The 24,938-nt window shown below is 35.5% G+C and overlaps 1 protein-coding gene across 1 annotated transcript; it reads right to left on the minus strand.

The window, feature by feature from the left end:
* Positions 1-733: 733 nt before the first annotated feature.
* On the minus strand, positions 734-23,509 carry LOC145640795 (pentatricopeptide repeat-containing protein At1g76280-like). Its single transcript, XM_081692027.1, has 15 exons — positions 23,371-23,509; positions 22,871-23,005; positions 22,708-22,768; positions 22,467-22,524; positions 21,468-21,661; positions 20,879-20,986; positions 18,565-18,747; positions 15,120-15,635; positions 11,507-11,602; positions 11,233-11,406; positions 7,908-8,135; positions 6,895-7,035; positions 6,622-6,810; positions 2,720-2,839; positions 734-1,883 (listed from the first exon to the last, which is right to left on the minus strand). Exons 2-15 carry the CDS (start codon positions 22,882-22,884, stop codon positions 1,482-1,484), a joined length of 2,484 nt encoding a protein of 827 aa, XP_081548153.1. The 5' UTR covers positions 22,885-23,005; positions 23,371-23,509; the 3' UTR covers positions 734-1,481.
* Between the last annotated feature and the right edge of the window lie 1,429 nt (positions 23,510-24,938).

Below are 24,938 nucleotides of genomic sequence, written 5' to 3' on the forward strand. Positions count from 1 at the left end.
CACCTACAATTGTTGTTGTTTAGCAATTATTACCTACAATTTTATTGACATCTAAACAACAGGAATTTTCTGAATACTATGCTACAAAAGCACGAGGAAAGATAATGACTATAACAGGAATCGACAAAGAAATAAGACCATCATAACTTAAAGTTTACTGGTTTTTGTAATTTTCTTAAGACTTTCTCCATTATCAAATTTCTCTTTTAGTTGCAAAACAGGCATATATTCGCAATTTGTAGCATTTATAGTTTCACACTTTTCAATGGAAAACTTTGGCCACTAATACTCCGCAATTTAATTTGGTTTTAGTTAAAAAGATATTAAATTTTGATAATTGAAAAACATAAACAAATCTAATAAGATCCCATGTAAATGTTATAACCATATTCTTTCTTTAAAAAATGTGTGATTAGTAAAAACATTCATATTAAAAATAGACCAGATTAGATAGTACTAACTACTAGGGGCCTGTTCAATTTACTTATTTTCAGTTCAGTTCAGCTCCAATTAGTTCAGTTCAGTTCAGTTCAGCTCTGTTCAGTTTAGTTTAGTTTAGTTTAGTTTTATGCATTTTAATTTTTCAGTTCAGTTCAGCTCCAATCAGTTCAGTTCAATAAATATGAACAGGCCCTAAGTTCATGAGGCAGACTAGAACACCAAACTATACCAAACCAAAATTTGAAAAGAAAAAAAAAAAAAAAAAAAAAAAAAAAAATCAAATCAGAATATGTTCAATAGTGTGAAGAGAACAAAGCTAAAGTTATGCAAAAACATTTGTATCTTTATTCTTGAAAAAATATTGTAGTAGTTAAATTTAAATTTTAACCAGAATTAGCGGCCATATACAAGTGCGAAGAATATCATTACAAAAAGACGAGCAAATGGTGCTCCTTGAATGCTTTAACATTTGCTATAGATAATTAAGACAGATTTCAGCCAAAAAAGAGAATTACAATCCTTTACATGTACTGCTTTAGCCATTATTAACTAATCATCACTGTATTTTTTAATATTGAAATATCAAAGTAAATACTTCGTACATCTGAGTCCTGTAAGAAAGTCAAAACATCAACTGAGTCACATCGCCATCGAGCTGTTGTCATCATTCAAATAAACATGACTGACTGGAAACTCTTTGGTATGACATTGTTTCTCCTTGTTCACTGCAGGGAAAGGAAAACCTTTCAGCCAGTAAACACTTCTCAATCCCATCATAACCAGTCTCCAAACATGTAAGAAGAAACCTCGGGTGATGCAGACAGAACAAAATTTGCACAACACTGCAGTTCCAATTAGGAAAAGAGCCGATGACTTAATGAGAGCATTTCAATTGCATTGTATGCTTCATTTTCACTTTGACACCAGCACACCACAAGATATTGAGAAAGAAACTTCAACATACATGGCAAGCCAGTCCACATTTGGCTAAAAGCTTCATCACCAATTCACCATATGACAGTCAAAGTTCATGTGCTCTATCACAAGACATCTGTTGTTTGGGTAGCAACACTCACAAGTCGTTTGGCCCATGGACTCTCATCAGGCACCCATGAAATTGAGGACCCAACAAACGAGCACCATCTTAGATTCAACAGAGCAGCAACAAGGTGCTCGGAATCTCGAAACATCTGTAATATATGTGTGTCAGCATTTTGTTCTTCACTAAGAATGAGATTCTCATACAACCTTCTCATATCCTCGAGAGTCTCATGATCTAGGGAGATCATTCGCAAGCTCAAGACCTGCAACGCCTCTACTGCAGTGCTTAGAAACCCTCGCTCAACATAAGCACTAAATACACAACTACAGGTTGATTGATCTGGTTGGATCTTCTCCCGATGCATTGCCTGAACCACAGTCTCGATAACATCGATCCTTCCCTGCATCATTACATGAAAGCAAAAGTACTCACAAGATGCTCAAAATCATAAGCAAGAAGGGGTTACACACTAGCTGCCTTGCGGCATTTGAGCATTTTCATAAAGAAAGCAATAGGAAAAATATTGGTTAAACTGCTAGCCCTAAAAGAAACAAAGACAAGAGGGGGAAATATAAAGGAAAGCATATTTTAGCATTTGTTCAAACAAGACAGGAAAATATAATACAACTTTCCAATAAGGTAGCAGAGATGCAGCAAATCGTGCTAATACAATAAACATAAAATATAGACATATGGAAGATGCAATGCACCCAGTAAACGAGTGAATCTATCAGCCTTACCTTGGATATTGCTATAATTTTATTATTGGATATAGATAGACAGAAGATTGAAAAGCTCCCAGTAGACTTTGAAACAAAGTCCAGACAACAAATTGCATAGAATAGGATTAGATGATAGGGCCACGTTTGATTACACTTTACATTGATCCTCAAAATTTGAGGGAACTGCAAATGCAAATATGCAATCACATGATTCATAGCTTGCTTCACTTCACAGCAGAGATAAGGGAACCTTAAAGATTAGATGTATTTAAGGCACCGATCTATATACTAGGGAATCATAATCTGATTTCTGTTGAATACAATCTACATCACCAAGCCAAAACACAGCGCTAACCAGAGCTATTGACCATTTGCATTTCAACTAGAAAGCCTCTCTAAGCCACTCTTGTTTTGCTTAAAGTCTGTAGGGGTTCCAACTACCCTTACATGTATAACAAAAGATTGAACAATTAAAATAGGATATATGTTTGACAAAACATAAATAAATACCTACCTTTAAACTTGCTTTTAGAAGAATGGGATTGAAAAGCAATACATCAGGTTTCTTTCCTTCAGATATAGCTTGATCAAGAAGATCCACAGCATCAGTGAAAGCATCATATTCCAACAGAATCTGAAGACGTAAAGAGAATTAAAGCAAACACAAAAGGTTACATCACAGATGTTTGGGCACTCAAGTGCAACGGAATTGAAATATTGAACTACCAATATTGTAGCAAGAACTAACAAACCAGAAAACATGATTACAACTTTAAAGCTTGGGTTGCAATTTATATCATATTTTTGACTTGGTGAAACTATATACTTTTGAAAAGCAAACACCTCTAAAAAGAAAAAGCTCTTAGAGGTAATTATAAGTCAAGTTATCGTAAAACAACAGTATAGCACTTTCCACCGATGAAAATTACTTTAGATACATCACATATCACTATAGCAGTGATATCAATATTAATCGCAGCTGTATATATAAAGGTAACTGGGTTAAAATTCATAGATAAAACTTAAGCTCTCAACAGCTTGACAATTCACAATTCCATAATAATCTAGGTATAGCTTTCATACAATCAGTTATGAACATACTAAACTTATTTTTGCTATCCAAAAGGAAAGAAGGAGAGAAAAGATAAGCAACAGATCTATTATCACAATAAGTTCATATCAAAAAATACTACCCCTGTTTTGTTATCGCAACACTTTCTTTTTCACGGACTCCCATGCAAACCTTTGACAAGTGATTTTACAAGATCTTACATAGTAATATATTTATGTCAGTAAATACTGTGAAATAATCTACACATCTAATGAATTTTACAAGATCTCACACAGTAATTTATGGGATATTCGAGATGGTAGCTTCATACTATCACAAATCCCGCTAGGTGGAACTTTTTTTTTTTTTTTTTTGTCATTTTCTCAAGTGACCCTGTGGTTATGCAAGTACACATAATGTGCCCTCTTTGCTCATTTAAATGGAAAGCCCATCATTTAACCACAACCCCCTAACCAACCCAACCAACCATCCAAAACCAAAACCAAACCCACCAAAAATCACCACTTAACCCCCAAATAAACCACCCACCCACTAAAAACCTCCACCCCACCCTTAAAACCACCACACAACCTTTCAAAACCACCATTTAACTCTCCAGATGACCACCTAACCCTTTGAAAACTACCTTCACCTTGAGTCCTTCACTCCTATCTATATATTCATGTTTATTCCTTTTAACACTAAATCAAGTGAAAATCAAAGGGGGAGGAAGTGGTAGCCAAAGTTGGTATGGTCATCAGATGTAGTCGGTGGGTGAGGTGGTGGGCCAAAGGTGGTGATGTAGGGTTGGTGGCCTGGTAGGCTTGGTTGGGCCAAGCAAGGGGGCCACATGGTTAGGGGGTTGTAGAACGCATTAACTATACGGGTAAGTTAGTATTTTAAATTTTAAGCCTAAATTAGCCATGTATATTACAATTGGCACATCCTAGTTATATTGTAAAAGTAAAGAGCCATGAAAGAAAACAGCAAAAATATAAAATTACAAAACCACCAAATGGAATTTGCAAACATACTAGGCTACTATGTAGAATTTATCTCTAAAGTTTGACCACCAAAAGGCAAGTGTTGCAATAATTATAAGGAAAAAAAAGGTTGAAAGTAATAAAGGAAAGGAAAAAATTGACGGGATTAATCCCAACTTTGCTCCGTCCGCTCAAAATAATCCTAACTTTCGATTATTTTTTAATGATCCCAACTCTATACTCTATCCGCCCAAAATAGTCCCAAGTTACCAGTGACTTGTTAACAGGTAAGATTTTTTTCTTTAAGGTTTAATTTACACGTGTCACCACGTGATTGGTCAAAAATAAATAAAATAAACTACTCCCTCCGTTACGAGTTACTCGCAACAAAGAGGGAGTTTACGGACTCCTAGGCAAAATATTGAAAGCATGATTAATAAAAAATAAGTGCATACACTTAAGTATTAATCCAACTTTAAAAAAAAATTAATTAAAAAAAAAAAAACACCATGAATTCACGAACAGCCTATCACCACCACCACCACCACCTAGCACCACGAAACCACTCAACACCACCATCTAGCACCACGAAACCACCCAACACTACCACCTAATACCACGACACCACCCACCACCCACCACCAAAACCTAGATACCACAACCCCGAACTCAAACCCAGAACCCCAAAACCCACAACCCCAAACCCAGAACCCACAACCCTAAAACCCACAACCCTGAACTCAAACCCAGAACCCACAACCCCGAAATCGAACCCAGAACCCCAAAAAAACCAGAACCCACAACCTCGAACTCAAACCTAGAACCCCAAAACCCACAATCGACTAACCAGAAATGGATGTAAATGACAAATTAATGCCTTCTCTATTGTCAATTTAAGCTTTAATACCATAAAACCTTCAAATTTAAGCTTTAGAAACAACAAGAGGAGAAGAGAAAACGACTTTCGGCGACAAACAGCAACGGGACATCGGCAGTGGTTGCGGTGGAGATCAGGGGAGATGAACAAAGAGAGAAATTTCTGGGTAACTAGAGTGGAGTTTGGTGGTAGTAGGGTTGGTGGTGGTTTCCCATGAAGATGATGATGAATTAAGATGGAAGGGAAATTATTTTGGTAAAAATGGTTTAATCAATGTTAAGTTTAAGTTAACAAGGTTAAATCAGTAGTTTAATTAGGATGTTTAAAAAAATAAGTAAGGGTAATGTTGTAAAATCACACTAAAAAACTTACCATTAAAGGAAAGAAAAAAGTTTGTTGCGAGTAATAAGTACCGGCCATTTATAATAATTGTTGCGAATAATTCGTAACGGAGGGAGTATAATTTTTTTTGAAAGAAAAAAAGCTATTATTAATATTAATATTAATAACTAATTAATTAATTAAAAAATTAAAAACCACCATCAACCCCCAGCACCTTCCAAGGCCCTCCTCTCCGGCCGGCGCCACCTCATCCCCTTACCGGCACCGGACCCAACTATTAACAGTCAACCCCGTCCCTATCCCTCTACCGGTTGCCAGCCCTCTCCCTTTCCCTTAAACCACCATCCACCATTAAAGAGATGTGTCAACCGCTCGAAGTTCGCATCGAAAAAGAGCAACAACATCTCGACAATCGTATAATCCCTCAATCTCTCTCTTCAAGTCATCTCCACCTTCAATCATCATCCTTTCACTCCAAGAAATACCCTCTCGACAATCGAGCTAAACTGCCTCCGATCCCAAACGATTCCTGAAATTGGAGGGTGTGGGAATGATGGTTTAAGGGGAAGGGGGAGGGTTAGTCGGGGCAACACCGGCGCCGGGGGAAGGGGAGGGCGTTTGGGTGGCCTGGTGGTTTTGTTTCTTTTTTTGTTTTGATTTTTTTTTTTTAATTTTTTTAGCCAATTATAGAATGACACGTGGCTGGTAACTTGTAATTGTAAGTTGGATTACCGGTTGGGACTAATTTGGGCGGATAGAGTATAAAGTTGGGATTATTAAAAAATAATCGAAAATTGGGATTATTTTGAGCGGACGGAGCAAAGTTAGGATTATTTTTGGCAATTTTTCCTTAAGGAAATGGCCAAAGGCAGGGTGGCAGACAAAAGCCTATGCCTCAAAGTACAAAATGCAACACCATTCACGAATTAATCCTAGCGTTACAATTGAAGGCAAATGAGCTCAGACTTCACATGAAAATGTATGAATTTGATTGTGTGAGGAATATGGCCCACCTCATACTCTCACTCTTTGCTTTACCTCTAGCTTAGATTCACAATGGTTAGAGATGTAGAGTGAGCGGGTCAATCCACATACTATGCCAGCGTAAACAAATAAAAACTAATAATCACTATGCTTTGAGAGAAATTCTAATGAACCAATACCTTTATAAGTGCAGTATATGTTAACGTCTGGGGAGAAAAGCCATCACGAACCATCATCGAAACCAAAGCACATGCAGACTTGAAACAGCGAATATTTGAGCAGCAATCAATCATAATATTGTAAGTAGCGGCATCAAGCTTGATCCCACACAGTTTCATTTTTCTGAAAATTTCAATTGCCTTGTGATTCTGCACAAGAAGCAAAACATTAAAGCAGTCATCAATGGAGAAATAGATTCCTCACTGATAGAGAAGATTGTAGGAAGAGCACACCTCTTTAGCCTCAACAAGTGAATGCAGTACTGTATTATAAATATCTATTCCAAGATAATTATTGACCGAAAACTGGCTTTCTGCTCGATGCAAGTACTTTAGCAGCTCCTGCACCATCCCTTCTGAGCCAAAGGCTTTTAACTTCAGAACAGAGAAACCCAGGGGTGAATTGAAGTGAAAACATTATATATTTGGATAATACAATACATAAAAGCATGATACATTTCAGAATAACAAGGCTTCCAACTTCATAAAAGATGAAGCCAGAGGAGAAAACCTAATACATTACATTCAGATGATAGATTGCACAGAGCATGATGTGTTCCAGGAGAACAAAGCGCCCAATTGTTTCACATCTATAATCAATGCATAAAACCTACTTGAAACTTTACAAAATTCAACATATAATAAATAAATTAAAACTACAGATGCTATTATAGAAATTATTATGACAGATGAACCTTAATGAAGCTAACAATTTTCTGCCTTATCAGTTTTGATACAGCAACTTCAGAGTAGCTAATAATTCAAACCAATTCTTTAGTCCTTTTGTTGCTACTTGCTAGAGAGAGCAGTGAAATAAATCAATGGGCAAAATGCACAAGGCTGTCACATATCTATGTATACCAAACAAGAATAATGAAGACGCTAAACCAAAGTCTATATATATTCTAATTGCAATGCAGGAAAATCAATCAGTGAAATACAAAGTGTATTAATAACTTTTTTGTCCACCAACAACACATGAATTAGCTATCTTAGAAGATAAGAAACCACGGTCAATGCTTGTTAACAAAATTGCAAGAATATGCAGAGAGCATCATCACAATCAGAAGCTCACTAATCAATGATCATAATAAATTTTAACACAAATGAAGAAAGAAAGTGTATTTCAACATACTTGGTAACACAAATGATAATATATTAAAATGCATAAAGCCTCAAGTATTACATTCGAAGAAAAGTTAAAACCATATCACAATTAAAAATAAAAATAAAAGTTTTTTTTTTACCAAATTCTTCATCGAACACTGACTGTGCTGAATTCCATTTTGGAGCATATCCATTTCTATGATGTTGATCCTTTTAGCAACATCTGCATGCGATAACAAATTACCTTCTTCATATGGGGCATTGACATTCCCAAATAAAGAAAATAACAGCTCATATGTTCTGATATCTGGCTTAATTTTCACTTTTCTCATCTTAGCCAACATTTTGATAGCACGTTCAGGTTGATCCTACAGATATCAGTGGTGTCAAAATTACATAATAGAGAGGCAATTCTTCAGCAATAGCAAAGTATCAAGATGATGATAGGAAACCAGCCTCAGCTTTATCAAATTATATGAATACTTTATGCCAAGATTTCAGTCCAACAACCTTCTTTGAAAGCGAATCTCATGGAGTCATGGTACTTCCAAGCATGTTTTTATCCTGAAGTTGTTCCCTCGAGAAAACGTGGAATACAGGAAATGAATGCTAGAACAGTTTGATACTACAGTGTCTTTTCACAAGTATCCTAGCATTGTCGGAAAAATGTCACTTACTTTGCATTGTTAACTTGTTATGGGCTAAGGTGGTAAGGGCATTCAACAGTTACTCCATTGGGAAAATTATATGAAATTTGGATACTTAGTAATATTGGTTTTTCTGTTTGATTAGCTTGTTTTCTTTCTCTGTACTTCAATCCATAATATATTTTTCTTATATAATAAGTGATCCCTTAGCTCATGCTTTAAGTCGAGCACAAGAAATATACCATCACTCTTCAAATTCACCCCAACACCAGCATGAACTCCAAAAAGGACAGGTACAACAAGAGTGACAGACAGACAAGACTACTATTACATCACCCTAAAAAGAATTAAGCTCTAATCGCCAGTTTAATTTATGGGCTTCCAAAGACATTTTTTCCATAAAGGGACTAGATGTAAATTTCAAGAATCTGACACTTAAGAAGAAAAACAACAAGGAATCCTGAAATCTAGACTACCTAAGACTTATTCAAGCCTAGAGTACAAATTCATTGGTTTGTAAAATTATCAGCTACAAATAAGAATCTAAAGACAGCCATAACCACACGCCCAATACATAGTGTACTCCATTCTTCAAAATAATAAATTTTGATAAATCCAATTTTGGAGTGAAAGCAAAATCTTATAAGCACTTTTTTTTATCTTTTTGACAAGAAAATTTTCATTAGAACTGCACAGAACAAAGTTTAAAAGGAGAATAAGGTGTCCTCATGAAGTAAACTATAAAAATATTATATAGCTATTATTAAAACAAGTCATTGCTGACATCATTAATGGACATGTGTCAACTTCTTGTGAAATATCTATTTATAACATCATCCTTATTAATTTTTTTCCCTCTGAAGTTCTAAGGCTAAATAAACAATTCTCTTCTAAAAATGAATGAAATTATAACCCGACATTTTTCGAACAAAGATTAATGATTTTATACTTCTTCCTTCCACAAATATTGCAACAATTACCATTTAGGAAGTTTCATTAATATTGCAACATTTCTCTATTTGCACATATTTTCACTTTTTCTCTCCTCATCACATGGACCCCTATTTTTATTCCTCTCAATCTTTCTCCTCTTCTTAAAATCCAATGCCCCCCCCCCCCACCCATGTTGTAATATTAGGGGAACATAGGAAGTATAAAATAAATAAATATATTTTAAATCGTGCAAGGCGTGGGATTAACCTAGTACTTAACTACAAATCAGCCTAACATCTGGCCATCTTCCCTATATAAAACTTTGGGAAAGCTCAAACTGCTTAAGCCCATAATGAAGCTAAACCAGCAAGAATATTCTCTTAGACACCAAGTTCCCAAGATGTAAACCACACATAGTCCTAAAACCCAAGTATACAACCTTGTCACCTCAAGATAATCTATTTTAACCTCAGGTCTCTAATAACCTCTTAAGACTTTTGGCTACACCCAGTGGAATTTTGATGGGTATAAAAGAAGAAAACTGGACAAAAAAGATTGAATAAAACTAACAAAGCATCAAAAGACATATGCGCCCTCTTCCATCATCGAGAAGAGAAACACTTTCCAAAGTAAAGAGCTCAATTTTACTATATTGTTTTGGATCTACAATTAATCCTGCATATCCCTAGGATTGGTAGAATTGGTAAATTCTTATACTTCCAAATAAAGGCCTTCAAGATTACAAAGAATATTAACTTTAAATGGAAACAAAAAAAAAATCTTGTTCTTGATTTAGTAATGTAAGTACAAATGTACAAACTAGCTTAATAGCATACCAGCTAAATTATCAAGTGTAAATCCATGCCTCGCAACAGTAATAAGGATCTTAAACTTCCAATTAGTTTTCATTATAGTAAAAAGCATATCCCCTCAGAATCACACTTTGATCATAGTTTTAGATAATTTGATTGACATTATGATAAAATAAGATGTAAGTGGGGTAGTTGAGTATTAAAAAAGAATAAGAAAAAATATTGGAGTTAATAGTTTATAAAAAAAGAAGAGGTGTGAGATGGAAATAAATTAAAAGGATTTTTCGTCAAAAACTACCTAAGAGAACCCAAATTTTGTGAGAAGCTACCTATTTAAAACAAATGTTGTAAAAAATTACCTAATAAAAGGTAAGGTGTTGTAAAATACTACCTTTGGCTAGATTTCCACCATTGACCTAGTTTTCCAGCGTTGACCCACCTCAAAACACCCCAAAACCACTTCGAGGATTGGTTTTCTAGGTGGTAAGCTATTTTCGAGGTGGTAAAGATGTGTGAGTAAAAGACATAAAGGATAAAGGTTTGAGAAAATTTTAACAAAGGAAATGAATAAAGTTCATAAAACACGAATTAGGTAAAATAATTAAAGTAAATACTAAGATAAAACAAACAAAAGTATATAATTCGTATATAATTATGACACATTGTTGAAGTTAATGTTCTTCCACACCGCCCTATCAAACACCATATTTCATCAATCTCCAAAGCACTCATACCACTCTCAATCACGCTCTTCCCTATTAGTTCTTCCTCTACCCCTCGTGATCCAAAGACTTTGTAACTCTTCAAGCCTCCTTACCACTTTACCAAGCCTCACTTTGTCTCCTCACATGGCAAAACCACCTTAAGCGATTCTCCCTCATCTTGTACTCAGTCGATGTAACCTCTACATTCTTCCTAAATATCTCATTCCTCAAACGATCCTTTCTTTTATGGCCACACGTCCATCACAACATATGCATCTCCGCCACATTCATCTTATGCACGTGGCAATGCTTTACAGCCCAACATATTGTACCATATAACAGAGCTATAATAAAGAAAAATCTACTTACCATCCTATCACATGCTCCAAGAAAAGCATTGTACGGAATAGCATTAGGACTTGCTGCAATCTGATAGAGTAAGTCTTCAGCCAAATCCAAGTGCAAAGCTCTGCTACAGAGTATCGAAAGGGTCGAAAGAGTGGAATCATATGGCTTCAAATTTTTACCTCGCATCACTTTCATCTGCGAATGTTGTCACACAGGCAGCAGAATCAGTGCTCTTGATTAAATTTAATATCAAGAGCAAGCAGCAAACCAGATAAGTATGAGATTTACAACTTACTAGTTCCAAAGTATCGCTGATGCCTCTCCTTGGAATAATCGCTTTGGCCAAACCATCATAAGTATGGGATGAAGGTTCCATCCCAAGATTTTGCATCTAAAGATATTTGGACACTAAATTCAGTATTCTGTATTGAACAATATACATAATGACTTGAAACAACAAAAGAAATGGAAGTCAGAAGAGAAATGCAATATATAAAGCAAGTCAAAAACAGCAAAAACAAATGATGACTTGTAAGTATGGCAATAGAGCAGTAAACAAAGGACACATTGCAACATCATATTACACTCTATCACAAACAATTTGTTCAAACTTCAAAGAAAACACTATTGACACCAAAAGCATTAGCAGATCAAGGAACACCATGAACACTTGAAAATGTATAACCAACTTAGGCTGAAATCCTAGGCCAGAAGATAGGATAAGTGATTATCTTAAATAGGCAAGTAACGATAATTCATTGGTTAATGGAAGCATGGAAATGTGATAATTACCTCACAGAGGATAGAAATCATACAATTTCATGGGTACTTCATATCAACCAATACACTTTTCTTGGAACATAGCAGTCACATTCATGGCAATAGGTATGTAAGCATATGGGCTGATCTGTAATGTTTTTCTAGGCTTACTGAACCAATATCTTAAAGTCATAAAAGATTATCAGTGATACAGACTCGTGACAAGCCAGACATCACCAGCATGACCAAGTCATGCCATGTCAACAACTTATAATATCACCACACTGCAATAAAATAGCTCAAGTGGCAGGAAATAGCAAAGGACACAAACACAGCCACAATTTAAAACCCAAGAAAGCCTACTTAAGGAAATAGAAAGAATAAAATCATTAGTTTTTTGAAATAGGGCATATTAGTTATCAATACTTCCTTGTACACATAAAAAGGAGTAGGCAACAAAACCCAAAGATCTTGTCCTTTTTGAACAATTATTGCTTCAAATTTCAGATGTAATCATTTCTTCACATACACAGTCCGCCGAATGGGAACACTTTTGTCTATAGTTGTACACTAGTATACAAGAGCGTTTTTGCAAAGGCATGCAAAATGCTGCTTAAATTAGGGTTATTATATGGTATAGCATGAACTGCTCTAAAGAATTAAATATTCCTACTCTTCAGTCTGCTACACCTATGGGTAGTGCACCATGGGTTTATACTAGTACTAGATGCCTAAGTCGTGTTCAACGCTAGTGAACTACAAAGTATAAACTCGGTATGGGGAACACCAATAGAAATAGGCCCTGCCTAAAAGGTGGTGAGGGTATCTGAGTCAGCATAGCCAATAGCCCGGAAGCACGACCAAATACAGCATTGTGTGTGTGTGTTGGGGGGGGGGGGGGTGAGAAAAATAGCGTGACCCATTCTTTCCATCCATGCTCAACAAATTGCAAAAGAAACCAGCTTTCACACTTCAGCAGTCCAAGCCATCTTCATCCTCCTTTCTAAATTCCCAAGCCACAAACAAATCTTGCACTTACTAGGTTTAACTAACTCACCCCAAACAAAGCTAGTGTTAAAGAGAAAGAGATGGCTGACAAAAACCATCTCATCTTCACACACGCACACACTAAAATAAATTGTAAGGTTAAACTTACTCCTTTAAAGCACATCCCCGTACAAAAACTAAACCACTCCAGACATTTGCTTTTGGAGAGAAGCATTAGACAGTGAATCAAAAATTAGAGTTCATGTATAGTTCTACAGAAGCAATCAAAATATTCATTGTGTTTTATAGAAGAATCCATTGATGCACTACATTTACAGCTATTATGTAAATGTCTTAAAAGCCATTTATCCTTAGAAGCAGCAGACTTGTTATCAATCGTTAGTCCTTACAAATTCTTCTTCCCAAGAAATGATTTCTCTGAGGCTGTTTGGCTCAGAGCTAAAGGTCTAATAGCAGAGATCGAGTAACTAAATTCTAACCTTGTATTTCAGAGAAAGAGTGAGAGTATTAGGAATATCTGAGTTGGGAGCAGAAAAGTTCTGCAATTTGAATAAGTAAATCCCTTCATTTTTTCAGTTCTAGCACTAACTGTAACTCTTATTTCTAGGAAAGTTTGAAAAAAGTGAGTGCAAAGGTAGATGAAGTAAGAGCCACGGAAAAAAATAAATATAAAAACTAAGAAGGTGAATAAAGGGCAAAATACAAGTTTCTTAACCTGAGAAACATACCATGTTTCTTTTCACCTGAGAAGGTGAATAAAGGGCAAAATACGTATTTGTGTCTTTTCAGCAAAACAAAAAACCCCATACTCACTACTCTCTCTCCTCCAACAATGGAGTTGATTCAACAAAGGAGTTTGGAGATCGAAGAATTCTTTCACAATGGACGCAAAGCTCACAAACAATAACAAACACCTAACATTTAGGGTTAACCATGCCCTTAATTTATTTATTTTTTTTCTAAGGGTTTTCGTTAAATTCGATGGCGAAGCCGCGGGAGATGGTGCCCATGTCGAGGTTAGGATTTGTTGTGGTGTCGGTGGTTTTGGGCATGATGCTGGTGGTGATGGACATGGTGTTTGTTATGGCGTTGCAATTCATCCGCCATTGATAATGGGAAAGCAAGGTTGGAGAAGAGAAGGAAGGTTGAAGGAGGAGGGAGAGAATGAGTCAGCCACCAAAAAAAAAAAAAAAAAAAAAAAAAAAAAAAAAAAAAAAAAAAGAATAAAATATTTATAAAGTTGCTAGTATTTACCATTTTGCCATGTTGAGAAACATTTCTCAATGTTGAGAAAATGGGGCAAGCCCGTCAAGTAAGAGCCATGGAATTAAAAAACAATGCAAATGCTATGAGGTAAAGAAAAAATGGATAATAATATACTCCCTCCGTCCCCAAATGATAGTCCCTAATGGCCTATTTTTAGTCCCAAATTAATAGTCTCATTTGCTTTTTTTAAGTACCATTAATATCAATTTTTTTATCAAAATTCCCTCCAATTACAACAATATTTGTGCAAATTTAACTTTTCCGTGTAAATTTTGTTTTTCATGTACTTTTATTACTTTCTCTCTCTACAATTTTACATACCCAGTGTAAATTTATCTTTACAATGTAATTTTACTACTTTTATTTAAGTTTCTTAATTCCCGTGATTTTTGCCCAGAAGGGACTATCATTTGGGGACAGAGGGAGCATCTATAATGGAAAGTGAGTATACCCAAAAAAGATGGAGTACTAATAATTCCCATTGCTTGTGCAGTACATAACCCCTCCCCAGCTTTTCTGCAATCTACATGTCACTAAGTAAGAAATCTTCCATGTGTTGGCGAACAGAAAGGTCTACAGCAAAAGAATGCCGGATAGCAGATATCCCAGAAATTTTAATCACAACTTGATCGAGTGAAGATCTGAATGTGGAGCAGATTTTTTCCCATTATATCTACTAAAATACTCGTGAAGTTTAGGTATCAAGGCAACATATTCTCTACAAAAATATTTCTAACTCTAAACTTCTAAAGACAATTATACAAGAAAGAAAATTAGAAGAAGCATGACTACAGTGTGACACTTCCCTAAACATCATAAGTATGTTCAGATTGACCAAAAAAGTACAAGAATGTGAAATGGTACAAAATTATTACCTGCACAATCAATTGCTGAGCTAACTTAGGCTTTTGGCAATGACCACATGCATGTATAACATCATTGAAAGACCACCTCAGGATCTTCTTTATGGGTTCCTTTTTCGGATCCTTGAGCCCTTTTATCACAGCTGACCGGTTTATGTTATCTTCAGCATGTAAAGGACTACACCGCAAAGCTTCAATTGAGTCCATAATCATTTCTTCACCATTAGAAGAGGCAGAATTGGCAAGTTGGTCCTTATGCAGGTTGGAGCACTCCACAATACCAGAAGGGATAGGAATGTCCAGCTCTGGGCAATAAATCTTTCCCTCCGCAGATACACGCAAAAAGATGTATTCTTTAGACACCAAAACAACCATATGTTGCAATGTTCTATATGCAGATTCTACATCCTTCAGACGTGCAAAAGACCATATAAACTTCCTCAAAGACAAAATGTTCACTTTATAATGTTTGCAGTGCTCTTTCCAAATTTCATGCACAACAGACAAATTTTTCTGCCAAACTGCAAGCTAAAAGCAGTCAGTTAGAACAAACAACCATTCTATAGACTGCAAAAGGCAATAAAGTCATCCTAAAACCTCAGAGATAGCACTTAGTTGAACTAGTAAATTGCCCAGAAAACTAGAGCATAAACTGAACAAACCAAAGGCTAACACATAATATATTGAACATCATAGAATGACTAATATGAACAATATTAGAAATGATATTATTACATGAACCATACAATTTAGGCAAAGGCATCATGTTGTCTCCCCACCTTCACAATTACTGCATGGTGGCTCATAAATCATAATCTATAGGTCAACAACTTCTTTCCTCCCACCCTACAGGAGACTAAAGGTGTCACTTACTCATCCACACTTACTAGTAGGAACATTATCACTTAGCTTGGTGTGGTCAGTGATCATCGAATAATATATGCCTCTAAAAGACAAATTATTTGGTTCATAATTCCCATGAGCTATCATCTCAACCAATCTAGTCCTCGTCTATCCTATAAAGTAACAACTTATAAGGAACGTCGTATTGTTGCATTCCTGCTATATTGTTAAGCATAAAATGCCCCATAAGACTCAAACCCAGCTTCCAACAGAGGTAAATAGACAGTACTTACAAATATAAGGAGGCATAATCCTATCACAATATGTTGGATTCAGTAAGAGAGGGTACAGACCCAGAAGTAAGCTAGAAAGCATCATCAACATTACATTATGGTTAGTCTTATCCAACATGACAATTTTTATCTTGCTAGCATTTGCTTGTCCTTTGATATTTCTTTTGTTGGGAGGAAGGGTAATGGTGTTGCCCACATACTTGCTAATGTTAGTAGATCTTTTGATGGTTTAAGAGTGTGGATCAAAGAGGTCCCCCCTTGTGTTGTAGCTGCGGTGGCTTTTGATGCCCCCTAATCTTTCTTAATAAAATTCTGGCTCTCTTCTCTCGTCAAAAAAGTCTTGTCCCCCACAAGATTTTCTTCACTAAAAAACTGTGATAATGGGTTACAATACTATAATAAATTTACTTTTAAAAAGAGAAATAAAATGTTTTAATTACTTAAAATTCTACTCTAATAAATCTGTATAAGGGAACCATATTCTACTTTAACTTAAAATCAGAACAAGACTGTGATGAAAAACATGTAAATCTCACATACACCCACCTTCCCCAACACTTGGTATATGTATTTTTCATATTTCTTTCTCCTTTGAACAGCACATTCTGGACAATACCTCCTGACTCAATAACAGAACTTGACCTAATCCAAGAAATTTTCTCTTCCACACAAAACAGCTACAACACTAGAAGTGCATAGCATGCACCTCATTATATTTTAGGCCTAACTTGAAAATGTTCTTTTAATAAAGGGGGCTGTCTAAGAAGCATATGAGAATTTTGAAAAACCTTTATTGATATAATTGATTGCACTTAATTTGTTGCACATTTAATTATTTGTATGACAGAACTAAGTCTCCCACAAAGTTTAACATTGGATTTACTATGATAAATGCATCGGTTCACCTCAGCAAATCAATCATCAACCCCTAAGCTGCAATGCAAATATATATATATATATATATATATATATATATATATATATATATATATATATATATATATATATAATGAAGACATTATATGTATTGGAAAAGGGAAAGGAAAGAAAAATTAGACAAAAATCTAGTTTAAGGTCATTAATTTCGTCTACAGTTTATTGCAGTGTTGATTCCAATGAAAGCTTGGTTTCACAGACATTGGCAATTAGTTAATGAGTCAGGTTACGAATTATAACTTTTGTAACATTACTTCATGTTTTGGCTTCAATTCTAAGTTCCATATAAGGTGCTAATGGGCTACTTTTTAATCTTTACACCATCTAATGAGTTGAAGTGAAAAGAACTTGCTCCTATTCTTTGCTCTGCTAATTTCTACAGTTAGCAAATAGGTAGTGTTATATATAACACCCATATTAATGATAACTTGTAGAACCCCTCATACAATCCCAACCTGTGTAAATAAACACTTGAAACTAAACTGATCCTCGTCTACTCATATTTAGTTGTTTGATTAGAATTGTTGACTTAATATCGAATTACTCTATTAAATCACTATCTAATGCAACATCAAGTTGGTTTAGGATTTCCGACCTTTTAGAGTATTTATGGTTCATTGTATTAGTACAAGTATAGCAGTGTCTTGACTTTTTTGGTGTTGAGTGTTGAAATATCTATAAGTTTAATCAAAAAGGTTGGCGACATATTCATGTTCAAAAACTGGTTGGTATTCAAACACTTTACTTGAAAAGGTTGAAATGATTGTGTTGACTTCTATTAGCTCTACAGCTTAAATGGGTGACACAACTCACAATACTTAAAAAATTATTTAGTCTGGTTCTTGTCATGTTACCATATACAATTGGCTTTTGCTAATTCTAAATACTAGTAATTTTCCATTTTCCTCAGCTCATCTTTTTATTCTAGCACACTTCATTTTCTCCTTCAAATATCCTACAATAGCACTGCAATTTAATCGACAAAAGATAAAATAAATAAATAAACTACTAAATAAAATCAGTATATTTTGGGTAGAAAAAAACTTCTAAATTTTAACAATTAATCTTGTGAAAATGATTATTTATTTTAGGAAATTTTGCAAAAAACCACCTTTTAAATCTTATTTTTTGCATATAACCACCTTTTAAAAAAAATGTTGCAAAAGACCACCAATTTTAAAATTTTTGTTGCAAATTACCACCATTTCAATGTAAAACAATTGATAAATTTGGCTTAAAAAGTGGTATTCTGCAACAAAAAATTTTAAATTGGTGGTCTTTTGCAACATTTTTTTTAAAAGGTGGTTATATGCAAAAAAACAAGATTTAAAAGGTGGTTTTTTGCAAAAATTTCCTTTATTTTATTGCACAATTAATTTATATACCTTGAGAAGTGCTGAATATGTAACTTCATTCTTCCCCAGGCATTGGCTCTCCATCAAATCCAAGCACTGATTAAAAAGCACCACATCTTGCATTTTTGTACAAGCTGACAAAAAAGTATTGCACAGAGGGAGAATAAAACTTATACGATCATTTTCTCCTATAAATTTCACCAGATGAAATGCCTGGAAAAAATATATAGATAAAAAAAAAAAAATAAGATTTAACTGAACATCAGCAATACAAAATTTTAACATCAGCAATTAATAATTAATGGTATTGCACAGTACAAAAACACACAGCTGGAAAAGGTACATTGTTACCAACAGCCTGAAGCTGTGCACTGCCACATGATTCAAGCAATTCATGAGCTAAGATAAACGAGCAAGTTCGGAATGTTAGTTTGCAATACATCTCCAAAGCACCTCCTTCGTCCAAGCCAAGAGAGATGCATCCCTTCCGTCCAAGCTAAGGTGTTCAGCCTAGTTCAGGCATGGGTGGTTGGCTAGAAGAACCACCAGTGATGAACAACGAAGAAATCAAGGCCACGAAGAAGGGAACTAAGGAAGCGAAGTCCATCAAGGTCAAAATACTACTACCTCCGTTAATGGTTATGTGCAACTTTGGGGAGAGGAATAGACTCCAATGCAAAACTTCTTAATGGTGTTTAACAAAAAGTAAGGGTATGTCATTAATAGTTAATCAATCCAAATCTTAAGAAAAAAAAATGAAAGAACCATCCAGCGTCCTAGCCATCGAAACCCACCAACGGAACCACCACCTCCACGAACACACACCAAAACCCAGAAAGACGGTCTCCAAAACCCACCGACAGAACCACGAGAACCCACCCACCAGAACCCAGATCCACGACCACCCACCAAAACCCACACACCAAAAACAACCACCCACCGAAAACGAACACCTACGAAAACCACCCACCGAAAACGAACACCTACGAAAACCACCCACCGAGAACGACCACCAACCGAAAGCGACCACCCACCGAAATCCACCCACCAAAAACGACCAACCCACCAGAAACTAAACCCCCAACTCGAACCCAAAACTTCGACCCACCTCAATTCGAACCCAAAACCACCTAAGAAACCGCCACACCCACCGAATACCCATCCAACCCTCTAACAACATCCTACGTCGTCTTCTTCTTCGTCGTACCACATCTGGAATGAGTTTGAAGGAGGAGAGAGAAAGGTAATGGGGAAGATGAAGAAGGTGAAAAATTAGTGTATGAATGAGGAGAAATTGGATGATTTTGAACTAGTTTGGTTGATATAAATGAGTTATTGGGGGAGATAAATTAAATTTGAAAGAAGTAGTTAGATTAATTAGGTTAGATTAGTAATTAATTAATTATTTTTTAAGAATGTAATTGATGTTATAAAGTTTTAAGTAAGGGTATTTTTGTAATTTTTTCACTAAAGATGGAAACATTTGGAAATGTTGCACACATATTTAGCGTCCATTAACGAAGGTAGTATTATAGCAATGATAAGGGAAACTATATTCTCCTGTCGTTAGAGTACATGGCTAGATGTGGGAATAAGGTTCGTTGAAAATATCGAAACTTCCTCGTTCCCTTGGACTACAAGCACTATTAAGTGTGTCGAGTCAGGTAAAGACAATAAGGCCTTATTGACTCAAAAGTTTGATGAATCGTGTTAGGATCTTTGGAGTTCCAACACATGTAGGAGAAGCCCTAAGGATTTGGGAGTTACGCCCAACACTTACAGATTGCTAACAGAACGATGTAAGCAAAGAGAAGACAAGGGGCCCCATGAGGCCATGATCATCTTTACTATCCTCACGAGACTAAGTTCACAGTGAAAAATTGCTATGGTTTTATGGTATGTTCGGGTGATAAGATACAAGCATACTCAGAGTTTACAAGATACCCTGGCAGCCCCACAAGGTTGTCTCAACCTCAGTAAAATTGTTTTCAGGGTCAGTTGGTCAGTCCTCATGAAAAGCTTCTAACATTCAGTTGCAAGCTTGCAAAGAAGAGTTCAAACCCCTTATACACTTTGTTTTTTCATGGATAGTGGAGACAATTACTATCTTATATCCATACTGCTTCCGATGCAATTCTTCCTTTCTAGATTATGCTAGTCTTAGATGTCAAATAGAGTTTTATAGGGTGCAGAAAATTTGTTTGGTTTAGTCCTGCTTTAAGGATGAATAAGTTTTGGCACTTAAATAATTGTTATTACTGTACTTTGAACAAAAAAATATAGATAATGCCGATAAAATGTATGTAACAAATTAACTGCATACAGGCTGACAAAAACTCCATACCTCTTCCAAGTAACCACCATTACATAGAGCACGAACAATAAGAATATAGTGTTTCCAGTTCAAAGCAATATCATGTCCTTCAAGGACCCTCCAAATTTCCATAACAAACTGCAACAGGTAATAGATGCATTAATAAAGAGTAATACACTTTGAGAACTCATCTTAAATTTTAAACTCGTGAATAAAACTTGAACATATGAGTGAAGGCTTACAGCATATGATTAAAGATTTTTAAAAAAGTGATTCAAAATTTAGAACATAATCAAAATTTAGACCATCTGCATAAGTAATAATTTAGAACACCATTTAAAATTAAAACATGGGAGTAAAAATTTAGAAAATCTGATTTTAAAATTACAACACATGAGTAAAATTGCCTGGTGCACCTCTTAGAAAAAGAAGCATAATAAAAGATCCACGTGCTTCGGGTGCGCCTCAAAGAAAGCGCCTCACCTACTCACCTAGAACATAAAATGCGCTCTATCTTACTTGCCTAGCCCCTAGACACGACTTAGACGCGCTTTTTTTATACAGTGTTGAGGACAATGCATTCACAACATAAAATTGTCTCAAGGATAGCTACACTCACCAATGGATCTGGTAATCTTGCACAGTATTCAAGAATGTAAACAATATCTTCAGCATTAATTGCATGGATTGCAGCACCAGCATCCGAAAGCATATAAGAAGCTTGGCTTCTGTGACCTAATTGAAGAGCACTGACTACTCGAACACCTAAGGAATTGGTGATTGTATCTCCCATGCAGCCATAAGTGAAGAGATCTGCAAACAAAAGCACAATTGAAAGTTTGATCCACAATAATGACAAGAGAAAAGAACAAGAAATAAAAGCATTATAGCAATGACTAACTTCTAAGCAATCTAAAGTTCTAAATAATCTAACATGAACAGCTTAAATTCAATCTGCAACAAATCATAAGCACATACATATGAACAATTAAACAACTAAATTTTTAGTTGTATTATGGTATACAATTTTCCTTCAAAGGACTCTATTAGTAGCAAAAGTAGTTCACTATTGAAATGATACAGCACAAGCCAAGCTTCTAACTGTATGCCAAATAGGATTATTATAATACTATCCTGAAAAGTAAAGTGATAAAAAGTAATAACATGAATCTTCATGAATCTGTAGCTTGCAATGAGCATGCAGTCAACAATTGTTTACTACAGTTCTATTTTCTAGAAATTCGTTGTTAAACTTACTCTCAGAGAGGTAATGATTATCCATCAAACTCGCAGAAGCTATAACAATGAACACACCAAAAACAATTGCAACATTGTGCTTGGAGACCAGAAAATAGAATATAGATACCAGATAACTGAAAATGTAAAAACATGCGAGGTGTAAAACTGTAGTGAAGCAGGAAAGCTCTGGACATTTCCAACGTTTACAGTTACATTTATTTATGAGAATGACGATAATAAAATAAATTTGACGATATCTTGAGTAGACAAGACCCCTCACAAACCCTTCATGTTCTTGTTTAAATACAACACAGCGATATATATATATATATCAAAATCAGAAGAAAAAAAATAGATCAGCCACGAAATTCTCCCTTGCCTTTTGTGCCAGCGATAGTTTGGAATGAATACACCATAAGATGTCCATTAGTCTTTCCCTGCATCAGCATAAAAAGTCAATCATGATCCATGAACCATTATATCTTAGTTCCTCCATTTCTTTATATATGGAGCACTTTGACAACTTAGTCTAATAATCGCCGCAATCAAATAAAACCTATCTAGGTAACACAGCCGCTTACACCTAAACAAGTATGTCTAAGAGACCAGAAAATGTATACCCTTTTTGGCAATAATGGTCCAGAAAACAATTCAGCAATGGACCGCCGAGGGCACTTTAATCTGTACAGCAAGAACATTAAAACCATACAATAAGAACAATTTGGAAGACAACCATTGAAAAAGGCGGCACATAAACAAATGGAATGGTAAAGAAGCTCTCACATCGTCCGATACATTCCAGAACTTCAGACAGCATAGCCTAACATACAGTAAGATTTAGTTGAGCAGTTTTTGTAGCAAATGAGCATTGAAAGCCAAATCTCTCCACATTCGCCGCCCACGAATCGAACAAAGTTCCTGCTTGACACAACCATTTGACCTTTCTCATCAATAAAACCACCATATAATTACAATTTTCACAATAATTGACCTTTGGTCTTTCAAACATTCCAGAACTTTAGCAGAGCCAGGGCAGGAGGAGCGGCTGCCCTGGGGCTAGGAAGATAAGGTCTAATTTTATAGTTAAATCCTAACATTAAAGGATTGTGCAATACATTAGCAATCAAATTTGATTGAATTATATCAAATAAAGCTCATAATTTTAGGGATATGTGATTCAATTATCAAATTTCTAGCAACGCATACAATCGCTGGTTATATGATAATCTTTCATAATCTTAGATTGTGAAATTGATATGATAATTACTAAAAGAACAACTTACCTCGAACAAATAATTTGTAATGGAGAACGTCAAGTGCGATGTTCAAGTGCGATTTTGAATGCGCTTCAATGGAGAACTTAGCAAGAGAGCAAGAGCAATTCACTGGGCAGAGCTATGTTCAAGTTCATCCGTGTTTTGATTCCTTATTGACAGAGCTCAACTCAATGGGTTGGAGCCCCATTAATAAATAACCTGCCAGTTATATTTGGGTCAGATCCGTCTTATAAATAAATGGGTCGAGTCTCTATACAATCGTTTAATTATGGGTCTAGGACGGGTCGGGCATTATAATGAATTTAAATTAAAAACATCAATTTTGCTTTTATCCGGTTAAGTATTAGACAATTATGTCCTTAATTAAAATGTTTATTTACATATTTGCCCTTATAATGTTAATTGTTTTTTTTTTGAAACTCTTAAGTAATAGTGTGTGGTCATTTATACCCCTAAAAATGTTTGTTTACATATTTTCCCTTATTAACGCTACTGACAGTAAACGAACTTCCTGGATATGGCTAGTTATAACGCGCACATCTCAATTATTTGAGAAAATGCAATGCAGAGAATGCATCTTTTCGGAGTGCATTCTGACCCCAATTTCTTGAATTCTTCCTTGGAAGACTAGTTTTGGAGTACCATTACAGGTGGTGATGCAATAAGAGAGGAGAGGAGTGGCCTAGGTACTTGTCGTGACATGTTGATGGCTAACTGGCTATGGAGATGGCGCAACAAAAGAGCTTTCCATACGGAGCTTAATCTTCCGGTGGACCAAATTAGTTTTATTTTTGCGAGAGTTGGGTTGATCAAACAAGCTATATGGAGAGAGAAGTGTAACACCTCAAACTAATCAATAATAATAATAATAATAATTGTGTGTAGTAGTAGCTAGTACATATGAGTAGTAGTGAGTAAGTATTACCCACTACCATGGTATGGGTAATACTACCTAATACTACAATTTTTTTTTTCCTTGTTTTTTTTTCCTTTCCTCTTCGTCTTCTTCCTTCCTTAAACCCTTTTCCCCACCTCCATGGATAACTCCCATTGTCGGCCAAACCTTCGCCCACCACACCTTCACCTCCGATAGCAAGAAGCCCACCCCACCAGCTACTACCTTGGTCGAAATCCAAAAACACGCAACTACCTCCGTAAAAAATCAATGGAAACCACCCAAAAAAACATAACCCAAAAACGAGAGACACAAACTTATGGCTCTAGCCATCAAAAACGGTATGCTGGAAATCACTAAGTTCGGCCGAAATTGACGCGGGTAATTTTTTGTCGGTGCTCAGTTACTATAATATTATTAATTTCTATACTATTATTCTTGATTTGTGTATTATTATTCTTGGTTTTTATACTGTTATTATTAATTTATATATTGTTTTTGAGATGAGAGACTGCATTTTTACAACATGAGTAAGTAATACACGAAATTACATTTTTGCCCCTGGTATGGGCCCAACGAGCCCGTACCTGGTAATGGTCTATCACTACTCGTAGTACGTAGAGTAGTAGTAGACTAGTACTATGTAGATGAAGTGAATACATCAACAATAATAATGATA

Source organism: Chenopodium album, chromosome 7, assembly GCF_948465745.1.
Source record: "Chenopodium album chromosome 7, dcCheAlbu1.1, whole genome shotgun sequence".
Taxonomy (NCBI): domain Eukaryota; kingdom Viridiplantae; phylum Streptophyta; class Magnoliopsida; order Caryophyllales; family Amaranthaceae; genus Chenopodium; species Chenopodium album.

Bases quoted from the DNA above. Each gene is read 5' to 3' on its own strand.
- LOC145640795 (XM_081692027.1), bottom strand. The intron at 21,662-22,466 runs GCAAGGGAGAAT...TTTTGTTTGCAG, and splicing joins AACTATCGCTGGCACAAAAG to ATCTCTTCACTTATGGCTGC. The intron at 11,407-11,506 runs GTAAGTTGTAAA...CAACATTCGCAG, and splicing joins TCAGCGATACTTTGGAACTA to ATGAAAGTGATGCGAGGTAA.